This window comes from Spermophilus citellus (assembly GCF_964194105.1).
Source record: "Spermophilus citellus genome assembly, chromosome: 19".
NCBI lineage: Eukaryota > Metazoa > Chordata > Mammalia > Rodentia > Sciuridae > Spermophilus > Spermophilus citellus.
Window position 1 is genome coordinate 10,357,342 of NC_138201.1, and position 24,304 is coordinate 10,381,645.

A 24,304-nucleotide genomic window follows, 5' to 3' on the forward strand; every position below is an offset into this window, starting at 1 on the left:
TAAAATAGAAGTGTATTTATTGTTATTTTTTCACTCCCAAGAATACTGGAGTTCTAAAAGAACATGGGATGGAGAAAGCAGTACGTACCTCAAAATCTATCAAATAGAACTTTCCCCATTTGGTGGGGATTTTAGACCTTGTAGTCAGACACTAAAGATCTTGTGCAATGAGGTAATAAGACTTCCTGCCTAATTCATGGAACTGTCTATATATTTATTGGACTGTGAGTCTAGGGATAGGAAAAAAAAGTCTTCAGGGGCTGGGGATGTGGCTCAAGCGGTAGCATGCTCGCCTGGCATGCGTGCAGCCCGGGTTCGATTCTCAGCACCACATACAAAGATGTTGTGTCTGCCAATAACTAAAAAATAAATATAAAAAAAAATTTTAGAAAAAAAAAAGTCTTCATATGTAAAGATCCACCTACTTACAGCAGGGATGTTGACTTCAACACATTAACACTTACTAAGATAGCAAAAAAAGAAAAGGGCCTTTCCACTGTACAATTATTTTCATACCAATTTTTTTCCTGGTTTGCTATACACCATACTTTTTCCTGCTTGAAATATCTAAAAAAATAAATCTCTTTTCCAGAGATATTTTCACCAAGTTAGTCTTGGAAAGTTGAGCAAAATGCTTTGCATTTGTTTCTTATTTGTTTGTTCACTTGGTTGGTTGGTTTCATTCCCTTTTACTTAGTGTCAGCTGCTAGGCAGGAACTTTTAGAAGCAAATGCCTATGCTTGGTGGTTGGCGGCTGCCCCTTTCGATGACTTTTAATATCCCTTCAAGCTGTTTTGTTTGTTTCAGATAAAGCCTTCCAGACTTAACCACAAGGAACCAGCCAAATCCTGGAGGCACTCCAAGGCATTCTTCTAGGTGGCCTAGAGTAATTTCTGCTCATTATAATCTCATAATGCTGAATTCTCCATCCAGGAGGCATTCTGTCTGCCATTTTTGAACATGGGATGCATACAGTAGTACAATCTCCAACAGAGCATACTCAGAAATGTGCCCACCCCTATGTGTGATGGGAGTCTCTCCAAAATGAATATGCATACATTTCCCTAATAAAATCCCCTTGCCACCTGTGTTGAGGGAGACGGCTACTGTGGGAGCTATCTGGCTGCAAAGTAACAAACCTTCCTTCACTTTTTATCTCCTCGTTGTGCTTATTGCCTCTATGCTCAACAAGGGGCGAATATACTGTGTGTGTGTTTCTTTACAGTTCCAAATGCCAAAACTGTAGCTGGGAAGCTACCAGAATGCAAAGGAGGCTATGAATCTATAAGTTAAGAGACTCTTTGATTATAAGAAGGAATATATTCTTAGGTGACACTTGGAGATATCTTCTGAAATAATTGTATAGGCACTTATAGATGTAGGTTAGATGTTTGGGTGAATTTCTTTGTAACATGACTAAAAAATAAAATTTAAAAATACACACACACACACACACACACACTCCAAACTTCAAAAGATACACATTATCTTTGCTTTCAAAATTACATGTAAGCCAGGTGCGATGGTGCACACCTGTAATCCCAGTGACTCCAGAGGCTGAAGCAAGTGGATTGCAAGTTCAAAGCTAGCCTCAGCAACTCAGCAAGGCCCTAAAAAACTCAGCAAGACCCCGTCTCTAAATAAAATATAAAAAGAGCTGGGGTTGTGGCTCAGTGGTTAAGCATCCCTGGATTCAATCCCTGGTACCAAAAAACAAATAAACAACAACCACAACAAAAAAACTACATGTAGGCTGGGTGGCACACACCTATAATTCCAGCAGCTCAGGAGACTGAGGCAGGAGAATCACGAGTTCAAAGCCAGCCTCAACAACACTGAGGCACTAAGCAACTCAGTGAGATCCTGTCTCTAAATAAAATACAAAATAGGGCTGGGGATGTGGTTCAGTGGCCAAGTGCCCTTGAGTTCAATCCCTGGTACTGCCCCCCACCAAAACAACAACAACAACAAAAAACCTACATGACCATATGTAGAGGAGGCTGTCTGGGTATCTTATTGTAGATGAGAAGGAAGAGTCAATTATAAGTTGGAAGATCCAATTTTAAAAATTCAAAAGTTCTCTTTATAGGTGAAAATGTTCAGGTATTATGAAAAGCTTACTATCTAGAATATAAAATGAAAGTGAAAATAACTCCAAGCTGTGCTTTTCAAGGTCAAGTTGCAAACAGGGCAACTCCATTCTCTCATAGCCTTGGCAGAGTCTGAATATAAATTTGTTCATAGGTTTCTCATGAGTGAAATTAATTCCTTGCTGATGCCATTTGAGGTTAAATAAATACATAATTCCCTTCTTTCACCCCTTCACCAATTATCAAACAATCTCCACTTGACAGCACACCATTACGGAATATTCTATAATCATCAACCCTGGATATGACAGCTAATGTACTCACACTAACAATATTCTGACCATGATTTTATCTTTATGTTTTTTGCTTTCATATTGTCATGGGGAATTATGGATTTCATAAAACCATAATGCAAGATAAAAACACAGGACGATGCAATAGTTTTTTATTCTGCTAAAAGCATATTTACTAGCAGCCTAAACATAAAGTACTACATTTTGGAAAGCATAAATTACATAGGATCATAATTTTGGAAGACACAATTCTCAAGTTATTTTAATAAGATGCCATATTTTTTTCTTATGGTAAAATGATCCATATACCCGACACTCTGACAAAAAGTTTCAGCTACTAAAAAGACATTATTTTCTGAACAATTTACTTTATACTTTTGCTATTTTTCAACAATACTGGGCACAAATTATGTGCAATGTAACTATTAACTGTCATTACTATATTATGTTTTCTACTAGATAGAAATGTCATAGTTTTTACTACTGTTTGATGTTGTAAATTTCTTTCCATATTATTTTGGAGGGGGGGGGGTTCTTTGATGAAAATACATGAGAAAGGCAAAGTGATTTTTTTAAAAACATAGCTTACCTTTACAGTGAACAAAAATTCACAGACATAACTAACTTCTCTAAAGAGCTTAAAGCTAATTATCTAGACCCTGCTCTTCAATAACAATAATAATAATGGTAAAAATGTCATCACAAGTGTACCTAGTACCTTTACTGGTCAAAATTCTTTAAGTAAAGTAAGAATAATCACTGACTTCACCTAAACTTAAAGGAAAATTTTGTTGTAAGAATACAAGGGTGATAAACAGACACTTCAAAGAAAAAGAAATACAAATAGACAACAAACGTGAAAAAAAGTTCAACATCTCTAGCAATCAGAGAAATGCAAATTAAAACTGCACAGTCAGAATGGCCATTATTAAGAATACAAGTAACAATAAATGTTGACAAGAATGTGGGGAAAAGGCACTCTCAGATATTGTTGGTGGTACTGCAAATTGGTGCAACTACTATGAAAAGCTGTATGGAAATTCCTCAAAAAATTTGGAATTGAACCACCATTTGACCCAATTATCCCACTCCTTAGTATGCACCCAAAGGACTTAAAATCAGCATGCTACAGTGACACAGCCACATCAATGTTTATAGCAGCTCAATTTACAATAGCTAAGCCATGGAACCAACCTAGGTGCCCTTCAACAGATGAATGGATACAGAAAAATGTGTTATATATACCCAAGAGAATATTACTCAGGCACATAGAAGAATTACTTTATGACAATAACCAGTAAGAAAATGGATGAATCTGGAGAGTATCGTGCTAAGTGAAATAAGCCAGTCCCCAAAAGCCAAAGTCGAATGTTTTCTCTGATGGAAGCTAACCCAAAATAAGGGGAAGAAAAGAAGTTCAGTAAATTAGACAATGGGAAATGGAGGGAAGGGAGGGGGAATAGGAAAAGGAAAGACCATTGAATTAATCTGACATAATTTCCCTATGTACATTTATAAAAACATCATAGTGAACCCCATCATCATGTATATCCACAGAATGGGGTCCTAACTAGAATAAGATATATTCCACACTTATATAATTATATCAAAATTGATTCTAATGTCACATATAACAAAAAGAACCAATAAAAAACAAATACAGCCAGGCACAGTGGTGCATGCCTATAATCCCAGCAGCTTGGGAAGCTGAGACAGGAGGATCACAAGTTCAAAGCTAACTTCAGCACAAAGTGAGGCACTAAGCAACTCAGCGAGACCCTGTCTCTAGACAAAATTCAAAATAGGGCTGGGGATGTGGCAGTGGTTGAGTGTCCCTGAGTTCAACTGGCACACACACAAAAAAAGAATCCAAGTATACCATGTGAATCAAAAAGGGACTAGAATTTGAGACAGCTGCCAACGACTAAAAAATTTCCTTTCGAAAAAAGGACTTTCATCTACTTCTCCATACATATAAAGCTACCTCTCAGCTACCAAATCAGTATTAGCTCTTATTTGGTCTCACCTCATAAAAAGAATCACGTGTGCACCTAGAGGCCAAACTCATGGGCCAGGGGTTAGGAGTTAATCATATTATATAAACATAACTGCCAGGTAACACACCTCTGTGAGATGGGTTGGGAGGGGACTTGCACATTCTCATAGGGAAATAGGCACAAAGTTGGAGAGAAATTCCCCAAAGTATCAACTATTTTGCATTGTTCTATTCCTAATGATTTCATTTACACAATTTTATTTGATAAAAGGATGCAGTGCCTATCTATGCCCACTTAATATGTACTTATGCTAGTTCCTATTGGAAAGCTGACATTCCACACTATACTACTCCTGCTGTCATCGACACTGATATATAACTTCTGTTAACTTTAGTCCTTTTGTTACTAGCCATACAGCATATCCCAGAAGATTAACTTCAGATAGTTCTTATGACTTCTGAATATAGTTCTGCAGAACTTCATAAAAGCCCTTGCCCTGCCCTCTAAAAAGCAATGGCTAAAACATCTCAAAGGCCACTTTTGTTGAAAAAAAAAATAACAACAGGTCAGACAGTTACATCCCATAATCTAGATAATTCCTCAAAGATAATTTGACCTATAAGAGGTTAGTTTTACTATATTGCATTGCTTTCTTTTTATTTATTTATTTTTCTCTATTACTGAGCAGATTAGTTTCTGTTCTGCCAGTGAAAAGCAATTTGGATAGCCGATGTGATATTCAAGTCCAAGGCCCATTTATAGCAATCAATTTGGAAAACTGATTAATGTAGAGGGATACAGGTTTTTCACCATCCAACTCTAATGGTTTTCAGAACAAATTCTGATGATCAAGGCTCCAGGTCAGTAAAGAGCAGGTGTCCAGAGAAAACAAGATAGGTTTTTAGACCTAGAAAAGATGAAAGACATTCTGCATGGCATTCTGAAGATTGGTTATATCAGCCTGCAAACAGCCTCTCATTATTTTAATCTCACACTCTATAAAATACGTTTGGATTCTTCGCCAGCAAGATGAAAACAAATTAAACTGAAGGACCAACATGAACTGAATATCTTATTGTGATAGCACCATCACTGACAGCTTCATAAAAAAATAAAATAAAATGGATCCTTCTAAATATTTTTCCAAACAGCAGACAGTATTACCAAGAAAAGAGACAAAATAAATAAATAAATAAAAGCAGCATAATGGACTACAAATACCAGAGTGAGGTTCTCCTCACTCTTCCTATAATTCTTTCTATAATGTTCTTACTGTCCTTAATACTTTCTTTATGTATGTAGTTATTTGTTAGATTGCAGACTTTCCTAATTCCCTATGTCTTTTTCATGTGTGTATTCCCCAAACTGGTAAACAGCACTGTGTATATAATCAGTGTACAGAAGCTTTTCCTAAAATGAAACAGCATCATCTTTGAATATATGCAACATTCTCTGTGGTTCATAATTCCTGAAAAATGAAATGAACAGTATCTTCAGTCAATCAGAAGTTCCTCTTTCCTATACACACTTTTCTCTTCATTCCTTAGTTCTGTGATCTACTGTGTGGATAGCTCAAGCAGTATACTCACAGAAAAGGGACATCTGAGGCCTTTCTGCTGCTAGGCTGTGGCTCCTGCCTTATAAACTTAGAGTGAACCTAATGCCAAGCATGGCCAATGATAGTCCTGATAGTCTGAACATTTAGTTGAATTAAAATGACTCTATGGTAGGTGTTTCAAGGACACTAAGTAATTAGGTGGGTTAGTATGTATAACATTCTTAAACAGTCTCTAGCACATAATAATAACTCAATAAATTTTAGCTGTTATCCATGATCAGAAACTGACAAGATAGTCGACTATGAAGTTAGGCATGTCCAGATCCTGTGATCCTCATCATTACACTCTGGTTCTTTTCTTATAGATTCGACTCCCCATCTTCCTCTCTACATTTGCTCTCAAAAAAAGGAGTTTTTATTCAGATGTGATCTTCAGTGCAAAATTAAGTGACTGTATTACCTGCCCATAGATACCACCTTTATAAGTCTGATCATTTTTTTAGTTGTAGATGCACACAATACCTTTATTTTATTTATTCTTTAAATATAGTGCTAAGGATCAAATCCAGTGCCTCACATGTGCTATGCGAGTGCTCCACCACTGAGCTACAACCCCATCCCTAGAAGTCTGACCTTTTTTAGTACCCAGGATGAACCACATCCCCAGCCCTATTTTGAATTTAATTTAGAGAGAGGGTCTTACTGACTTGCTTAGTGTCTTGCTGTTGCTGAGATTGGCTTTGAACTCTCGATCTTCCTGCCTCACCACATCTGGCTTATAAGTCTGATCTTAATGTATTCTCCCAAACCTATTAATGCCAGGTATAACCATTATTACAATTACCTGAGGAAATAATAATGAATTATGAATGCAAAGAGTTCTGTTCTTTAAGAAAACTAAACTGGAACACTCTGAAAAGATTTAGGAAAAAAGCAAGTCACTAATGCTATGCTATTGAAGTGAGTGTGGGTGAGAAAAGCACAAAAGATGCAGTGAGGGTCATGACCTCAGATTGCTTCGTTACCTTTTACTTCCTGCCTCACTTTTTACTGTTTTGGGGGGGTTTGTTTTTTTCAGTGCTAGGAATTAGATCTAGGTCCTTGAATACTTTAGGCTCCACCATTGAGCTACTCCCAGCTCTTTCCCCATTAAAGATCAAAACCAGATCCCTGAATAAGCATACCATTGAATTCTAATCAGTAACTATATACATACTCACATACAAACTCATGACCAAATATCAAAAGACTAGCAAATATATGTACTGAAATTGCTTACGGTGAAACAAAATGATTTTTTCTCCACTACCCACTCTGTCGTTCAATAAGAGGGCTTTGCCTGTGAGTATATTAAGGAGTTGCAGGGACTATGAGAAATGGTATAGAAAGTGAAAGAACTCAGGGAGTTTTGAGCTTGAGGAGCCTACAGGAGAGAAAGTAGGAATGCCCACTAATTAGGAGGAAATGTGTAACTGGGAAAAAAAAAAAAAAACATGGGGATTGAAGACTGACCTCTTAATCCTTTATATCTGAAGGTATGTGAATAGATGTTTTTACAAGGACGGTGAGAAAATGACCAAATCTGAGTGACAGCCACATTTTAGAGAGGTGGGCGGGAAAACGATAAAAGGATGCTGTTGATAAAAATTTTAGGACTAAGCTTCTGCACTGGGCCACAAGGGACTAGACTATAAATAAAAATGGAGCCAGTGGCAGTGGCTCCTCTCTGTAATGCCAGCTACCCTGGGGGCTGAAGCAGGAGGATGGCAAGTTCAGGACCAGACCTGGCAACTTAACAAGACTCTGTCTCCGAATAAACTAACAAGGGCTGGGGACGTAGGTCAGTGGTGTGATGCACGTACAGAGTCTGAGGTTCAATCTCCAGTAAAAAGATAAAAATAAACTGGAGTCAGTCATCCTAAAGGTGCATGTCACTCAGCTGAAACTAAGCTGCTTATCTCTTTTTCTGGAGAAAACAAGGATGGGAGAGAACAGCCAAATATCTATAAGGACTTTCCTTTTCCTTAATCTTTACAACACACACAACGTAACCTTATTTAACTAATTGGTTACTTTTCTATTGTTCTAGTAGCCAAAGTAACTTTGAATAACCATTGGTTTTTGCTCATTGTTTCCTTTTCCCAGCCCTTCTCTGTAAAAACAATCTCTTCTGCTCAGCCTATCAGAATGCTTATGTTTATTCTATTGTATGGAATGAAGTGTTGCCCGATTCTGGGATCAAAAAAATAAATAAATAAAACTCATAAAGATCTTCAACCTGCTGTAATTGTGTCTTTCGACAAAACTAAGATGAAAAAGCCAGCAAGAGGGACTGGAGTTGTAGCTCAGCAGTTCAGCGCTTGCCTACTACCAGTGGGGCACTGGGTTCCATCCTCAGCCCCACCTAAAAATAAATAAAGGCACTGGGTCCATATACAAGTAAAAAGATAAATAAATAAATAATGCCAGCAAGACCCAGTCGCACTCAAGACGCTGGTCCTACAGCAATGGCCAGGGAAGGTTTCCAGGAGAAGCTGGGCGAGGTGGCGCATACCTGCCATCCCAGCGACTCAGGAGGCTGAGGCAGGAGGATTGAAGGTTCCAAGGCAGCCTCGGCAATTTAGCGAGGTCCTAAGCAACCTAGTGAGACCCTGTCTCAAAATAGAAATTAAAAAAAATTAAAAAGGGCTGGGGACGTGGCTCAGTCGTTAAGAGGCCTTGGGTTCAATCCCTGGTACCCCCCCCCCCAAAAAAAAGTGTCCAGGAGAAGCAAGACATCATTAGACATAAGCTAAGGCTTCAAATAGTCCACTGGAGGCAGAAATTTGGAGGCTCTCCGGGTCCTTCGCTACCTTCTTGCGCCGGTCAGGGAGCGGACACCCCCACCAGAGAGGGGGCGGTACCCTCACAAATTCCTCAAGGGACCCCAGAAGTCTATTCCGACCCCTGGGCGCTAACACTAGCTGCCGTCTTCCCACTGCCCAGCGAGTCCCGGGTCTTCAAACCCCGGGCGCGTGTCTGCCGCCTCACCCCGTCTCCTCAGCCCTGGTCCACGCCCGCGCCCCGGCAAGGCCCCTCCCGCGCTCAGGAGAAACTCAACATGTCCTTCCGTGCTCCCCAAGTTTTGCCCGTACCTCACACGGTTTTGTTATTAGCGGCTAGGCTTTGGGCTCAGAACAAGGGGGAGCCAGACCAACGCCTTGGAGGAAAGCTGAGAGAAGAGGCGGGAAAACCACAACTCCCATGAGGCAGTGGGGGCGCGGGAACCACCGCTCCCGGCATCCTCCGCGGAGCTCCAGCCCCGCACCGCCGGTGGCGCCGCGTGAGGAGGCTAAGTGTTCGCGGAAGTTGTGGCGAAGAAGCGGCCTTTCGGGATGGCAGCGTCTGAGGAAGAGACTGAGGCCCTGACAGGACTGCTGGATGTGGCGCGCGGCCTGGAGAACTTGCCAGTGAGCGCCTGGCCCCCGGGGGCGAGGCCGGCGCCCTTCCAGGTAGGAGCGGGGCTAGACGGCCGTGAGAGAGCTGAGGGCAGGGGCGGGGATAGACGGCCTAGTGCTGAAGGCAAGGGCGGGGATAGACGGCCTAGAGCTGAGGGCAGGGGCGGACCTAGGCGGCCGAGAAAGCTGATGACAAGGGCGGAGCTAGACGGCCAAGAGAGCGGAATGCAGGGGCGAGGCTAGGCAGCCGAGAGAGCTGAGGGCAGGGGCGGGGCTAGACGACCGAGAGAGCTCTTGACAAAGGCGGGGCTACACGGTTGAGGGGAGAAGGGGCGGCGCTAAACAGCCTAGCGCTGAGGGCAGGGGCGGGGCTAGACGACTGATGGCTTGAAGGAGGGGCGGGGCTAAACGGCCTAGCGCTGAGAGCAGGGGCGGGGCTAGATGGCTGGTGGAGGGGAGGAGAGGCGGGGCTAAACGGCCTAGAGCTGAGGGGAGTCCCGGGGGCGGGGCTAGAGAGCTGATGGAGTGAAGGGGCGGGGCTAGCAGGCTGAGAGAGCTGAGGGCAGGGGCGGGGCTAGGCGGCCCAGAGAGCTGAGGGCAGCCGCCAGGGGCGGGGCCGGTGCCCTTCCAGTTCGGGGCGGGGCTAGATGTCTGCGACAGGTAGTCGCGCAGCTCCTCCACCTGGTGGCACTTCTCAAACTTACTGGAACTGCCGGCAGTGTGGACCTTTTTTCTTACCTAGCCACACAGTTATTGGCTCCTGGGAAAAGTTCAGAAATGCACAGGCTTGGGTCTTTTTCTATAAACCTGTCGTTAAGACCTTAGGAAGGATTTTGTCCTCTTCTGTCCCTCTGTCCCTAGACTGGCAATTGCCTGCCGTGAAATACCAGAGGCTTCCTGAGATCCCTTCGAAAGCTCCCTTACAGTCTGGCTTTTTGTTCAGGCCTGTCCTCAGAATGCAGTGAGACATCCGGAGAAGATAAAATCAGTTACCTCTCTGGTCTCAGGTGTAAGATAAGGCTTAAGGCCTAGTAAAGGATCTCAGCCCGAAGTTGAAAACAGCCCCTAGAATCTTGGCTGAGGGATCCCTCATGCTGTGAGGTCTTGAGCAAATACAAATTACCTTTGTGAAACCTCAAAACCCTCCAGTGTTCAGTTTAAATAATAGCACCTCTGTTCCCAATGGCTTTGAGAATTAACATTAAAATTCTTAGTTTGCTGCTAGAACTCAATAATGCTCATTACTATTACTATCCTGAAGACCTCTGTCTGACTTTCACACCACTCTGATCTTGGCATAAAAGTTGCCTGAGGAATTCAGAATGACAAAAAGTTTAAAAAGAAACCAAAGTATGTCAAAGTCAAGAGATTGATATTGAGAGATCTAGATTCAGATAGAGCTTAGCCATCTTAGTTATTTAAGAGCCTTAGTTTCTTCATCTGCAATAATTTAAATATTTATAGCCCTTTCACATCCAGTATTAACATTGAGTCCTATGTGCCTTTTCTTCTTCCTGGAGCCGTTGTGAATTTCAAATGAGATGACAAATTCAATGGCAATTTTCAAAGAGCACGTAGGATATTAATGTCAGAAATGGTTATTATTCTCTCAAACAATAGTTTATGGCTAATAATACAACTGTCAATATTTGTAGTGGCAGGTTATGGTTAATAATACAAGTGGCTGGTGCCATATGAAACACTAATCCCTGAAAGATTATTGAAGACCAAACATTGCTGAATACAGTTCTGGTCAGAACACTGATGTGTGTTTTTTCATTCAACAATAAGGGAGTGCCTGTAGTATGCCATGTTCTGTTAGGCCAGGCCTAGAAGCTGAGATGCTGAATCAGTTTCCACCCTAGGGCTATAGAAAGTGCTTGGGTGCCTTTATGGTTTTGGCATTTTACTTAGAGCTTCTAACATGATAAATGCAGTTGTATTCCATTAATTATTATAGCAAATAGTTATTGAAAACCAAATATATGTAAGGTGGTAAGTTGAACCTCAGAGAACACAATGAGCAAAGAAATGTATTTCTGGCCCTCAAAGATTTAACAACTGAGTAATCTTTTATTAGGTTTATTAGTATTTTATTTTATTAGTAGTTCTGCAACTTCAAACTGAGTGTGGAGGTGGTGTTTCTATAATCCCAAGCAGCTCAGGAGGCTGAGGCAAGAGATTGACAAGTTCAACCTGGGCAACATAGCAAGACCTCATCTCAAAAAATAAAATAATTCACCTTAAGGATGAAATTAACACAAGAATAAATTAATTCATGTATCTTCTTAGAATCCTCATAATCATTAATGTTCATAAATCATGGGGTTTGACATGCTAGTTATAGTTTTCAAAATGCACATTAAAATAAATACTTGTCTGTTGTCAAATGGGGGAGGAAGGAGACAAAGGGAAGCCTTATGATTGATCTCAGACCTGCAGCTGACAGCAAAAATGAAAATCAAGAGAATGAAACACACTCCTGCAGTATTGTAGCTACTTGTATATGTGCACAACTCTTGGCAGGGAGTATTACAAGAAGATAGGATACTTTCCTCAAGGAATATAGTCTTACCAAGAAGCTAAAACATGCTTGATACATTTGAAAGGCAAGCCTTACAGTATGTTCAACTAAGGGTTTTGCATGTGATTTTAGGGATGGAACCCAGGACCTGGCACATGCTAGGCAAGTACTCCACCTCTGAACTCCAGCCCAGCCCACCTCAGCTAAATGTTTTTCCATATATTCAGGGAACAAAAACCAGTCTTATAAAAGGTCAAAACAGCTTGCTTTTGCCAAACCCTTTCTTCACAAAAGTATGCACACAAAAGAATTAAGGCATGAAAAATGCAAGGTAAAAATAACTTTGTGTCTGGTTTGCTTTGGGGTATTGTGCAAAAAGGCAAAAAGAACATTCAAATATTCACATTGGAAACAAGCACATCATAATGTCATTGGTGTTGAAAGCCAAGTAGAAAATAAATTAATTGATTTTCTTAAGCTAAGAGTCAGATGTAATCATTTTTTAGGTCTCTGAAACCGGCTTCAAACATTATTTTTAAGATCTCAACTGGACCTTGATGAGAATTATCTGGCTCACAGTCTCCTAATAACTGCTTGGAGCAAAAACAAACTTAGAGGCTAGAGGCCAAGTACAAAGATTCTTGTAGCTGGGGTTTCAACACAACCAAAAAAGGAAAGAAGATTTGCACAACACTTTTTGAGATTCAGAATGGAGGCACAGGTTTTAAGCCCAGGATATCATGCAGTGTCATATTTCAGTTTCTAGGGCTTTGATACAGAATGTGACTCAAAAAGCCAAACTTCCAGTTAAAGGTTGTATCAAGAGCTGCAATCAAACAATCATGAAATATCTCTGCAGCTCCTGCTCTGTGCCCAGGACTCTGGATAGGTACCCACTCCATAGGTACCCACCAGGCCATATCCCAAACCTGATGACCATGCCTGTCCTATTTGTTTAAAAGACAAGACCTTCACACTAAGCACAACTAGAGGGCCCTACAGTCTGTGACACTCAAACCCTGAAGTTCATGCTGTTAATAAATGCTGATCTACTTCAGAGAAGGAAGAAATTATGTGGACAAGAGTAGCCAAAGTATATTTGCTCTTCAACTTGCTGTTTCCTGTTTCCATTTTGGCTTCTTGGGTAATTATTGTTTTATTTTTTCAATTCTCTTCAATTTTCTTAAACACACACACACACACACACACACACATACCACACACACACACTTGAAATCTCCACCCAGTGTTTCAAGGATCTGGTTTCTAGGTTATCATTTTGTACTGACCATTTTGCATGTTCCCTACTCTTTCCTGAGCAATTCAGTACTCTGATACATAAAAAGAAAAAAAATTGTGACAATGCAAAAATGATAAAATTCCCATTCTTCATGTTCTCCTTTATATTTTTCTGGGTGGTCCCACATCCCAGCACATGTATATGAGAGGTATTAAAGCAGTATTTGTTGATGAATGAAAGAAGTCTGGGCTGCGTCAGCTCTTGGCTTTTCAACACTCCTAATGTATAAGCAATAGAAAACTAATTCCCAGACACAGTTTTGGCTTGAATATGTCTGAAGCTGGAAGTATAACTCCAGAACTTTCTCCTTTACCATCCTACTAAACTGCCTGTGTGTTTTTATTGAACACTGATGTGACAGCCACTAGAGTAAACTTTTTACATGGAATCTTTCACTTTATTTTGCTTTACAGCAACCTATGAAACGGATCAAAGTGTTTAGAGGGGTTAAGTAATTTGCCAGAAATGTTATAAATATTATATCTAAATATAGTATCAAGAATAATTAGGAGAAGCTAAAATTTACCACCCCAAGAATGAGTATCATCCCATCTTATCATTGCTCATCCATCCAAAGCTTAGCAAGTCATCTGCCCAGTCACCATGCTAATGAGCCTGGTTTTGTATATGTCTCCTTCAGGAAAGGCCATGTTCTGCACTAGAAGCTTTCCACCACTTGACCAGTATTCCCAACCACAGTCATGGGTTTTCTTTTTATTTCTTTTTTCTTTTGGAACTGGGGATTGAACCTAAAGGTGCTTTATCACAAGCTGCATCTCCAGCTGTCACACTCAGGGTCACTCCAGGTGAACTGGGCTGCACGAAATATCCCTATAAGAGAGAGATACCTTTTTCTTTGGGATCCTGTGATGGCTCCTCTGACCTGAAGGGTCTGCAGAAAGAGAGAGAGAGAGCATGTGCTGAACCCTTTTTTTTTTTTTTTTTTTTTTTGAAGAGAAGCCATTCAAATGAGACAGGGGGTCAGGTTTCAGGGGGTTGAGTCTAGCTTCATGATATCTGCTGTCAGCAGGTTGACTGACATCTATGAAGGCCACACCCAAAGGCAGAGCAAGAGAAGGAGACACACAAAGGGTGTTTCCATGGAACATTCTATCCCACCAGGGCAAAGGGTAGTATTACAAAGGAATAGGTGAATGTAGCTCAACTCCATGGGTGACATGCCTACATCTGAAGTCACACCCTCAAACTTCCTGGACTGGGGCAAAATCCAGGTCACTATGAGATGTAGCAACCAGTCAAAGCCTTTCTGCTCCAGGATGGAAGGCGTGAATCATTCAGAGTGGCTCCCCACACCCAGCCCCTTTTATTTTTTATTTTTAGACAGGGCCTCACTAAGTTGCTGAGGTTGGTCTTGGATTTGCTATCCTCCTGCCTCAGCCTCCTGAGCTGCCGGGATTATAGGCATGTGCTGTCACAACTGGAAGTCACTAGTTTTCTGTGTGGCCTCCTGCACACTCTGGTCTAGTCTCACCCTCCATCTGGACACCATCTTTGACTTCAGCCATTGCCTAGACCATCCTCAGCTTTCCCCCTACTGCATCAGTCAGGATGCATTTGTTTGCAAGAAACAAACAACACAAACTGCCTCAAGCAAAAGAGGGAACAAATTGTCTCACATAACAGAAAAGTCCAAAAGTAGATAGGCATGCCTGGATCCAAGACTCTAGTCAGTGCCATCAAATGGTCCTTCCACCACATTCCCTCTTCCTCCTGCTTCCCCTTGCTGGAGCTGGCTGTCCATTCACACGTCTGTCTGTGGCAAACTGGGGGATGCCAGGCAGACACTCTGCGGTTTAGCAACTCCAGTGGAAAGAGAATGCCGCTCCTCTACTGTTCAGGAACAAGTCCCAGGGCTTCACGGCATGGATCCAGCTTAGGTCATGCGTCCATCAACAACCAAGCAGTGTTAAAAAGAATAGTGATGTTCCCTTTAACCAGGTCTAGATCCCTGTCCAACAAGGACCCTCATCCAAACCACGGAGGCCAGAGCAGTGAGGGGTCTGCTGGGAAGAGTTGGGGCTGTGTTATCAAAAGAATGGAGCTTGGTGGGTGGGGACCTGTCTGTATGGCTACCAGGCCCACGCTGTGCTTTCCCCACATGATGGAGGAGAAAATGGAGACGAATAAAGATAAAATGATTTACAACGATCACAGATAGCAGGATCAATGACTACACCCGTTAAAAAAAATCTATATTCTTTTTAAACAGGAAATTTACCCAGAAGTCTGTCTTATCCTCCTGAAGAATGAGTAACTCATTTGGCATTTACTGTCATTTGTAACCTAAGCCCCTAAAGCATGTTAGATTGTGCATCAAGTTTAACTGCAGAACTTTTAAAACTATATCACATTTTTGCTCCCACCCTCACTTCAGATACTGGGGTTTGAACACAGGGCCTCACAGGCTACAGGTACTCTACCAATGAGCTATACATCCCCATCCCTTAAAAATATAACATTTTAGTTATAGATGGACACAGTGCCTTTATTTTATTTATTTTTATATGGTACTGAGGATCTAACCCAGTACCTCACATGTGCTAGGCAAGCACTCTACCACTAAGCCACAACCTCAGCCACCACATTTTAGAGTCTTTTAAATTAAGATTTTAATCTAAGATTTCCAAAAATTTTTTAGATTCTTATTTTTTTTTAATTTGTAAGTAAAAATAAGCAAATGAAACTAATTTTTTTCAGCAAGAAATAATATGGTCTAGTTAGAGCACTGCGGTAAGTCAAACTTTATTTTAAAAGGCATTATCTGTGTCAAAAATATTTTAGTGATTTATGCAGTACATTAAAAATGTGTACACTTTGAAGAACAATTCCTTGTGAAAACTTTACAAAGAGATGGTAAAATCTTCATTTCACAAGTACCTCTTGTCAAATGTGATGCACACCTCTAATCCCAGTGACTCAGGAAGCTGAGGCAGGAGGATTGCCAAGTTCAAGGCCAGCCTCAGCAACTTAGCAAGACCTTGACTCAAAATTAATAAATGAATTAAATAAAAGGCTAGGGAAGTAGGTCAGTGTCAAAGATCCCTAGGTTTAATCCTTAGTAATGCAAAGATGGGGGGCGGGGAGATGCCTGGGTAACCATTTACATTTCAACATTGAGTCTTTAAAAAGCCAGAGATAGGGCTGGGGATGTGGCTCAAGCGGTAGCGCGCTCGCCTGGCATGCGTGCGGCCCGGGTTCGATCCTCCAGCACCACATACACATACAAACAAAGATGTTGTGTCCGCCAATAACTAATAAATAAATAAATATTTAAAAAAAAAAAAAAAAAGCCAGAGATAACTTCTGCGTGAGAAGGCACTCATTGAATTTGACTGATAGAGGCATCTTTTCCCAAGCCTTCGTTCACCCTTTAGAACATCCCTGCTGAGCTAAAACTGTAAGAAACACCAACAGGTCTTTCACTCTGCACCCCCAAATCACTTTTTAAGCAGAGTGTTGGCCTGCCCCCACAGGTTCTCCCACACATCACCTCCTCATCTCTCACCAGAGATGTCAATCCTCCCCCACCCCCAGCTCAGCATTTTTTCTTAAGCATAGGGTTCTGCACTTAACTGCATAGCTCTGCTGAGGCCTCCACAGGGTGTAGCTACAGTGCCTTTCAAAATCCTGGGTGGGAGACAGTGTCAATGGAGAGCTGGCTCCATAAATGAAGGATGTGCAGTAGGAACATTCCTCTAGGAGCTCCAAAGTCTGTCCTCAAAGGAAAGGCCATGCTGCTGGTGCCTTTCGGAACTGCCCTTACTCAGCTACATGGGGCAGCATGCCAGTGGACTTTATTAAGGGTCAGAAGAAAAATCATCCCTGGAAACCACTTCCTGGAAAAGAATGGTTTGGAAGAACATGGGTGAAAGTTTTCTCTGGTGCCAATACTGGGAGGTCAGTGCTGTATCTGAGCAGTGAGATTATTCCTTACACAGAGAACAAGTCTTACATCTGATCACATGTCCATCTTGGAAATTGCTGCACTCAGGTGAAGTTGACAGCCTGCTTCTATTACACACATTGTTATGTCTAAGATCGATGGATTGGCTTGGTTTTATTTCCCCTCTCACTTTGTATTAGTCAGCTTTCTGCTACTGTTACAAAATACCTGAGATAATAAACTTTTTAAAAAGAAAGGTTAATTTTGGCTCACAGTTTTGGAGGTTTTGGTGTGTGCCTCAGTGGCTCCATTGCTTTTTGGCCTGTAACAAGGCAGAACATCATGGTGGGAGCACATCATAGAGGAGGGTACTCACCTCATGGCAGTGACTAAAGAGGGACAAGAAGAGGCTGGAGTCCCAATAACTCCCACACATACCCCCATGACCTCCCAGTAGGTCCCACCTCTTAGAGGTCCCACCACCTCCCAATAGCACAGCAGGCTGGGACCAAGCATTGAACACACGGGCCTCTGAAGTACATTTATCAAGCCCATAGCATACCTCATCTTCTCAATTGTTGTTCATTTATCTTACCTCTTTGTAAATCTCATTAAGTCCTTTTTGGAAGAAGGCGGTGTAAATAAATGAGTTAAATTCTATATAAGAATTATTCTGGGCTGGGGATGTGGCTCAAGCGGTAGCGTGCTCGCCTGGCATGCGTGCGGCCCGGGTTCGATCCTCAGCACCACATACCAACAAAGATGTTGTGTCCGCCGAGAACTAAAAAATAAATATTAAAAAAAAAATTCTCTCTCTCTCTCTCTCTCTCTCTCTCCCTCCCTCCCTCCCTCTCCCTCTCCCTCTCCCTCTCCCTCTCCCTCTCTCCCTCTCCCTCTTCCTCTCCCTCTCTCCCTCTCCTCTCTCACTCTCTCTTTAAAAAAAAAAAAAAAAAAGAATTATTCTACATGTAAATAAATGTGCTGGGCTCCTGAGGGGTACTCCAGTCTTCAGGGTTTGAAAACAGGCTTCATGGTGACGGTGAGGAAGTAACCAGAGACCAGCACTCACACAGATTCTAGCCTTAGGGTTTTCTTATTTCTCCATAACATTTTATAAACATGTTTTGAAAGTACAAGTACTTTTTAAAGACCAAGAAGTATTAAATATTTTCATATTATCCTTTTATCCCTTTCTCAATAAGAACAGAATTTACATATATATTCCATTTATAATGAATTTAACTATTTATGTGAAAAATACTATTTTTTGAAATTTTGTCTGCAATTGACTTCTCATTTATCCCCCTGAAAAGGATCTGAAGTAAATGACAATAAAAATATGTACATGCACTGTCCAATAACGGTAACAGCAAAATCTAAGCTAAAACACTGAAGTGCATGTATGTAGACATTAAATTCAGAGAAAGCACATTTATCTTGTTGTTATCCTTAATCCTAAAATAAAACCACACACATTTAAATCTAAAACTCGATATCTTTTAAATTGGAGAGACAGCTTTTGGGGCAGTATTTTGATGTATTATGTTTTGTTAGCTTTGTTTTGTTCTGCCCTCAATTTTATGTAGGCTAGAAATGGGAAGTATCCAAGCCAAAAGCTATATGATGTCATAGGTATATGACATGTCAGGTAGCTTTTCACTACCTGGTGTGACATGTGTGGGTGTGCACATGACCTGCCAGATCGACTTGCAGTGTTTTTTTGCAGTATGCTCCTGATCATGTCGTCGGACCTGGAGCAGACATGGATCCCACTGAAATAACCTTTCCTGGGTGCACATGTGTCACCACTCCCTGTGTCCCTGGCACTTGCTCCTGTCTCCGCCACGAAGAGAACTACGATGGCAGTCAGTGCCTTAGAGACATGGGATCATCGGAAGCCACGTATGCCCGGCCTGTCTTCGAATGTAACATCCTGTGCCAGTGTGGTGAGCACTGCAGAAACCGAGTGGTGCAGAGGGGTCTGCAGTTCCACCTCCAGGTGTTCAAGACGGAGAAGAAGGGCTGGGGACTTCGCACCCTGGATTTCATACCAAAGGGACGGTTTGTCTGTGAATATGCGGGGGAGGTTCTGGGATTCTCTGAAGTACAGAGGAGAGTTCGCTTACAGACAGCACAGGACTCAAATTACATCATAGCCGTCAGGGAACATGTTTGTGACGGGCAGGTGATGGAGACCTTCGTTGACCCCACCTATGTGGGGAATGCAGGAAGGTTCCTGAATCATTCTTGTGAGCCCAACCTGTTGATGATTCCTGTCCGAATCGACTCCATGGTACCCAAGTTGGCACTTTTTGCAGCCAAAGACATTTGGCCAGGAGAAGAACTCTCCTATGACTATTCGGGAAGATTTCTGAATCTGATGGACAGGGAAGCCAAGGAAAGGCTACACGATGAGAAACTGAGAAAACCGTGTCACTGTGGCGCCAAGTCATGCCTCGCCTTCCTGCCCTATGACAGTTCACTGTACTGTCCCTTGGAAAAGCTGGACAGCAATTAGGAAGGCAGTTGCCACCCAATACCTCCCTCCAGGGGCAGGAGTCCAAGGGCAGTGGGCACATGGGGCTCAACTCACTCCTACTTTCCCCTCCGTAAGCAGCTTCCACTCTAGGCAGGTCTGCTCAGTGCCCAGCAGCTTGCCAGGAGGGCAGCGGTTGTCTGCCTGGCTGTAGTAAGTTAAATTCAGGAATGTGGCAGAGACTGCAAGTTGTCCACCAATATCCTCCCGCCTCCCCACCCTACTTTTATAATAGAATCCTCATTTTTACCTAGTTACATGACTAACCAGAGTACTTGTCTTCCTAGTTAGATGTGGCTAGGTGATTATGTTAAAGCTTACAGGATAGAAGCAAAAATGGTGTGTCCTTAGGTGGAGATATCTTGTCCTTCCCCCTCTTTCATCCTGTAAGCTGGAATGTATACATGAAGGCTGGAGCCAGGGCAGCCATCCTGAACTCCAAAATGACCCCAGGAAAGGGTCACAAATAGCAAATCAACACGAGAGAGGAGCATGGATATCTGGTAATGTAGAAAATGCCACTGGTTACGATCAGACCCCTTTGGAGACTTGTAGGTGAGAAATAGTCTCTCCCTTATTTAAGCTACTCTTATTCTGCACTCGCAAGAACCTAATAATGATTCAGGGTGCACACCTTGCCCTAGGATCTAAAGTTGGTCCTTTTCAACAGATTTTATCAGTAATAAAACTAATTTTTTTCTGACACCTGCATCTTATATCTCATTTTTTTTTAAACATGGATTAAGGAAAAGGCATTATTAATTATCACCTGTATAAACCCTAATAATAATCACCAGTGACAAAAAAAAAAAGTAACCATGAAGGTGACGTCATGTCATACCTAAAAGTCAGAAAAGGAAGAACGTTGTAAAATTTTCACTCTACAGTTGGCTGTACTCTAGAGCTTGTCAGCCTCACTTCTTCATGTATCAATAACACAAAAATAACTTTGTCACCACCACAAAAGGCTTGGAGATTTCATCTCTCGTAAGCTTTTGAGGAAACAAAGATCTTTGCCTTCCTTACAACAAGAATATTGCAAAAATAAAATTACTATGGAGGGGCTGGAGATATGGCTCAGCGGTAGAATGCTTGCCTAGCAGGTGAGAGGCCCTGGGTTTGATCCTCAGCACCACATAAAAATTAAACAAACAAAGGTATTGTGTACAACTAAAACAATAAATATTTTTAAAAATTACTATGGACGTTAGACATTTTGAAAGACAATTATTTGAGGCCCTACAGTATTATTTAATAAATAACTTGGTTTTTTCCGTGGAACATTTCAACCCTACCTCTTGCCAGGAGGAGGCCCTGCACTTTAATTTAAAAGGAAAATCACAGATATCCATCTGAGGTAGAACACCCTATTCCTGTGTAATATCATGTTAGCTGTGTGCTTTAGCTTATAGTGAAATGATATGTGAATCCTATTTCAGTAAAGCTGTTTTTTTCCAGTAGTTAACATGCTCTCATAGCGTTATCAGGAGTGATTCCCTGTGGAATGAGACAGCAAATCTCCATAAAATGCCCCCAACTACAAATGTACAATGTCAAAGTCTTCCTCCAAACTAAGAGCCTTCCTTTCCAACCTGCAAAGCTTCCTTTGATTTCTGTGAAGCAGGCCAATTTTTTATAAGTCAACTCGTAACCTTTCCTCCAAAATGGCCTTTCTCCTCAGAAATTCTCCTCATGACTGAGTACTTCAGAAACAATAAGGAGATGGTCAGAAGGAAAATGTCTGTCTGTTATCTACTTCCTCTCACCCTCATATATGGTGGGAATATCACCATCTATGATCCAGGGATATTCACAGAGGACAATCTTCCAGTGAAGAGAATTGGACACAAACACCACCAGCCGTCTTGATGCCTCAGCCAGAGAAAGGAATTTTGTTTGTTGTTTGTCCTCCTGCACTAGTTTATTCCTAGGCCTGGAATTCCAGTTCCTAAGGTTAAGTTCAAAGACCTTTTACTCCAAGGCTTTTCTAAACAGCAAGCTAACTGCATTTGGATTATTGACATATTCTTTAAAATGTCAACATTTTTGAGAGAAAACATTAGAAAATTCACTTCTGGGGTGGGGTTGTAGCTCAGTGATGGAGCACTTGCCTTGCACGTGTGAGGCACTGGGTTCAATCCTCAGCAATGCATAAAAATAAAGGTATCGTGTCCAATTAAACTAAATATATACATACATATATAAACCCGTAATCTCAAAAGCCTATTATCCCCACCTAATCATAAGAAAAGTACTGATAAATTAAGATAGGCATCCAACAAAATTTATCATTATCAAAAACAAGGAAGGTCTGAGAACTGCCATATCCAAGATAAACCAAGAGACATGACATCAAAAATGTCCTTTGCTGCCCTGGCTGGGGTGCTGGGGCTGGTACAGGTGCAGGTGAAACTAAGGAATGAACTATGGACTTTAATAAATAATGATGTATCAATATTGGCTGGATAATTATAGCAAACGCAGCACACAAAGATGGAATGGAATGTCAATGTGCATAATTAATGTTAATAATAGGGTGAGCTGGGTCTGGGTATATGGGAGCTCTGAACTATCCCCTCAGTGTTCCTGTCAATCTGAAACTGTTCCTTAAAGTCTGTTATAAAAGGAAATGTACAAGGTTGAATAACTATGTCTCCAAAGAAATGCACACACAGCCAGTAAGCACATTAGTTATTAGGGATAAGAATCTTACAAATCAAAGCCACTATCAGATACACTGCACTCCCACCAGGCTAACTGAAAATAAAATGACTATTGTTGACAAGAATGCGGAAACTGGAACCCTCACATATTGCTGGTGGGGTCACATAATGGTACAACTACTTTATAAAGCAGTTCAACCCTTTATCAAAACAAATAGTTACTACTGCAGTATCTACAGCCAAGAAAACTGAAAACATGTCCACAAAAAAAGTTGTGCATGGAGCTGGGGTTGTGGCTCAGTGGTAGAGCACTGGCTGGCATGTGTGAGGCCCTGGGTTGGATCCTCAGCAACACATGTAAATAAATAAAATAACACACCCATTGACAACTAAAAAATATATTAAAAACCAAACTTCTACATGGCCAAGTGTGATATACACACCTGTAAATCCAGTGGCTCAGGAGGCTGAGGCAGGAGGGTCACAAGTTCAATGCCATCCTCAGCAACTTAGCAAGGTCCTAAGCAACTCATTTTATGTTTCTAAATAAAATACAAAAAAGGGCTGGGGATGTGGCTCAGTGGTTGAGCGCCCCTGAGTTCAATCCCCAGTACAAAACAACAACATAAAAAATTTGTGCATGAATGTTCAGAGTAATATCATTCATGATAGCAAAGAAGTGAACAGTACCCAAATGGCCAGTAACTGATGAATGAATAAACAAAATGTGGGGGAATATTATGTGACCATAAAAAGGAATGAAATACTGGTATGGATCATGATGGATAAATTGGAGACATTAATGAAATTGAAATATTTTGGATAAATTGAAAAAACATTATTCTAAATGAAAGATTCCAGACACAAAATGTCATAAACAGTATGATTCTGTTCATATGAAATACCCAGAATAGGCAATTTGATTGATAGAAGAGACCAGTGGTTGCTAGGGTATGGGGGTGGGGATATAGGGAGTGACTCTGCTAATTGTGAATAGGTACATTAGCATCTTTGAAGGACTTAGAATTTAGTGATCATAATTATACAACTTATGATAATTTAAAGGGGTGGATTTTATGTTCTGTGAATTATATCTCTAAAGCTATTATAAGAAGAGGAGGGTATGTAGGAGAAGGAGGGGGATAATGTCCCACATGGATGCCTTTCACTTGGAAACTGGTAGTCTGTAACTCTGAATGTTTGTCTCAGTATTAACACACTTTAGGCCCCATGAAAATGCTTCTCCACCTGCTTGTCACAAAATAAAACCTAACTGTGCCTAATGCTGGGTGATGTTTGGGGACTGGGCCATTTGCTTTCAGAGCTGGACACTGTTTTGGGTGCAGGCAGAATGGGAAGAACAGACGTGCTTGGTTTGATAAGAAAAGAAGTAAGTCCATTAACTTAGATCCATTTTCTTAGCAGGAATACACTTGATCCTTGAATAATTGTGTCTGTTTTTCTTATAGTGTAGGGTATCATTTTTCTTTCTTTCTTTTTTTTTTTTTTGTAGTTGGACACAATACTTTTATATATATATATTTAGTTGTGGATGAACACAAGTTATTTATTTTTATGCGGTGCTGAGGATCAAACCCAGGGCCTCATACCTGCAAGGCAAGTGCTCGACTAAAAAAAAAGAAGAATACTGCTATAGGGGGCTGGGGCTGGGCTGTGGTAGGGTATCATTTTTCTTGCTTCCTCTTCCAGTTTGTAATTTCAAAGGTCTTCACAAACTAGCAAAGTATTTATTATAGTTGCATGAGGAGGCTGAGAAATATTTTGTAATTTTTGACAATTCATATTACATTTATATTTACATATTTATGAATTTAGAAGTTTGATACTGGCTCTTTTTATTATTACATGTGTTTAAGAGCTGGAGAAAATTACAATAAAGTGGTAGTAGTTTATATGATGAAATTAAGATGTTTCTGTTTTCTGAAATCTTTTTCTTTTCATTTTATTTATTTATTTTTAATTTATATATGACAGCAGAATG

General features: G+C 41.1%; 1 protein-coding gene across 1 annotated transcript; it reads left to right on the forward strand.

Moving 5' to 3' along the window:
• Nucleotides 1-9,217: 9,217 nt before the first annotated feature.
• Nucleotides 9,218-23,808, forward strand: LOC308638528 (histone-lysine N-methyltransferase SETMAR). Its single transcript, XM_081276064.1, has 2 exons — nucleotides 9,218-9,429; nucleotides 18,830-23,808. The coding sequence occupies exons 1-2, from the start codon at nucleotides 9,313-9,315 to the stop codon at nucleotides 19,619-19,621; spliced, it is 909 nt and encodes a 302-aa protein (XP_081132190.1). The 5' UTR covers nucleotides 9,218-9,312; the 3' UTR covers nucleotides 19,622-23,808.
• The last annotated feature ends 496 nt before the right edge of the window (nucleotides 23,809-24,304 follow it).

Bases quoted from the DNA above. Each gene is read 5' to 3' on its own strand.
- LOC308638528 (XM_081276064.1), top strand. From the start codon at position 9,313: ATGGCAGCGTCTGAGGAAGAGACTGAGGCCCTGACAGGACTGCTGGAT. The intron at 9,430-18,829 runs GTAGGAGCGGGG...GTTTTTTTGCAG, and splicing joins CGAGGCCGGCGCCCTTCCAG to TATGCTCCTGATCATGTCGT.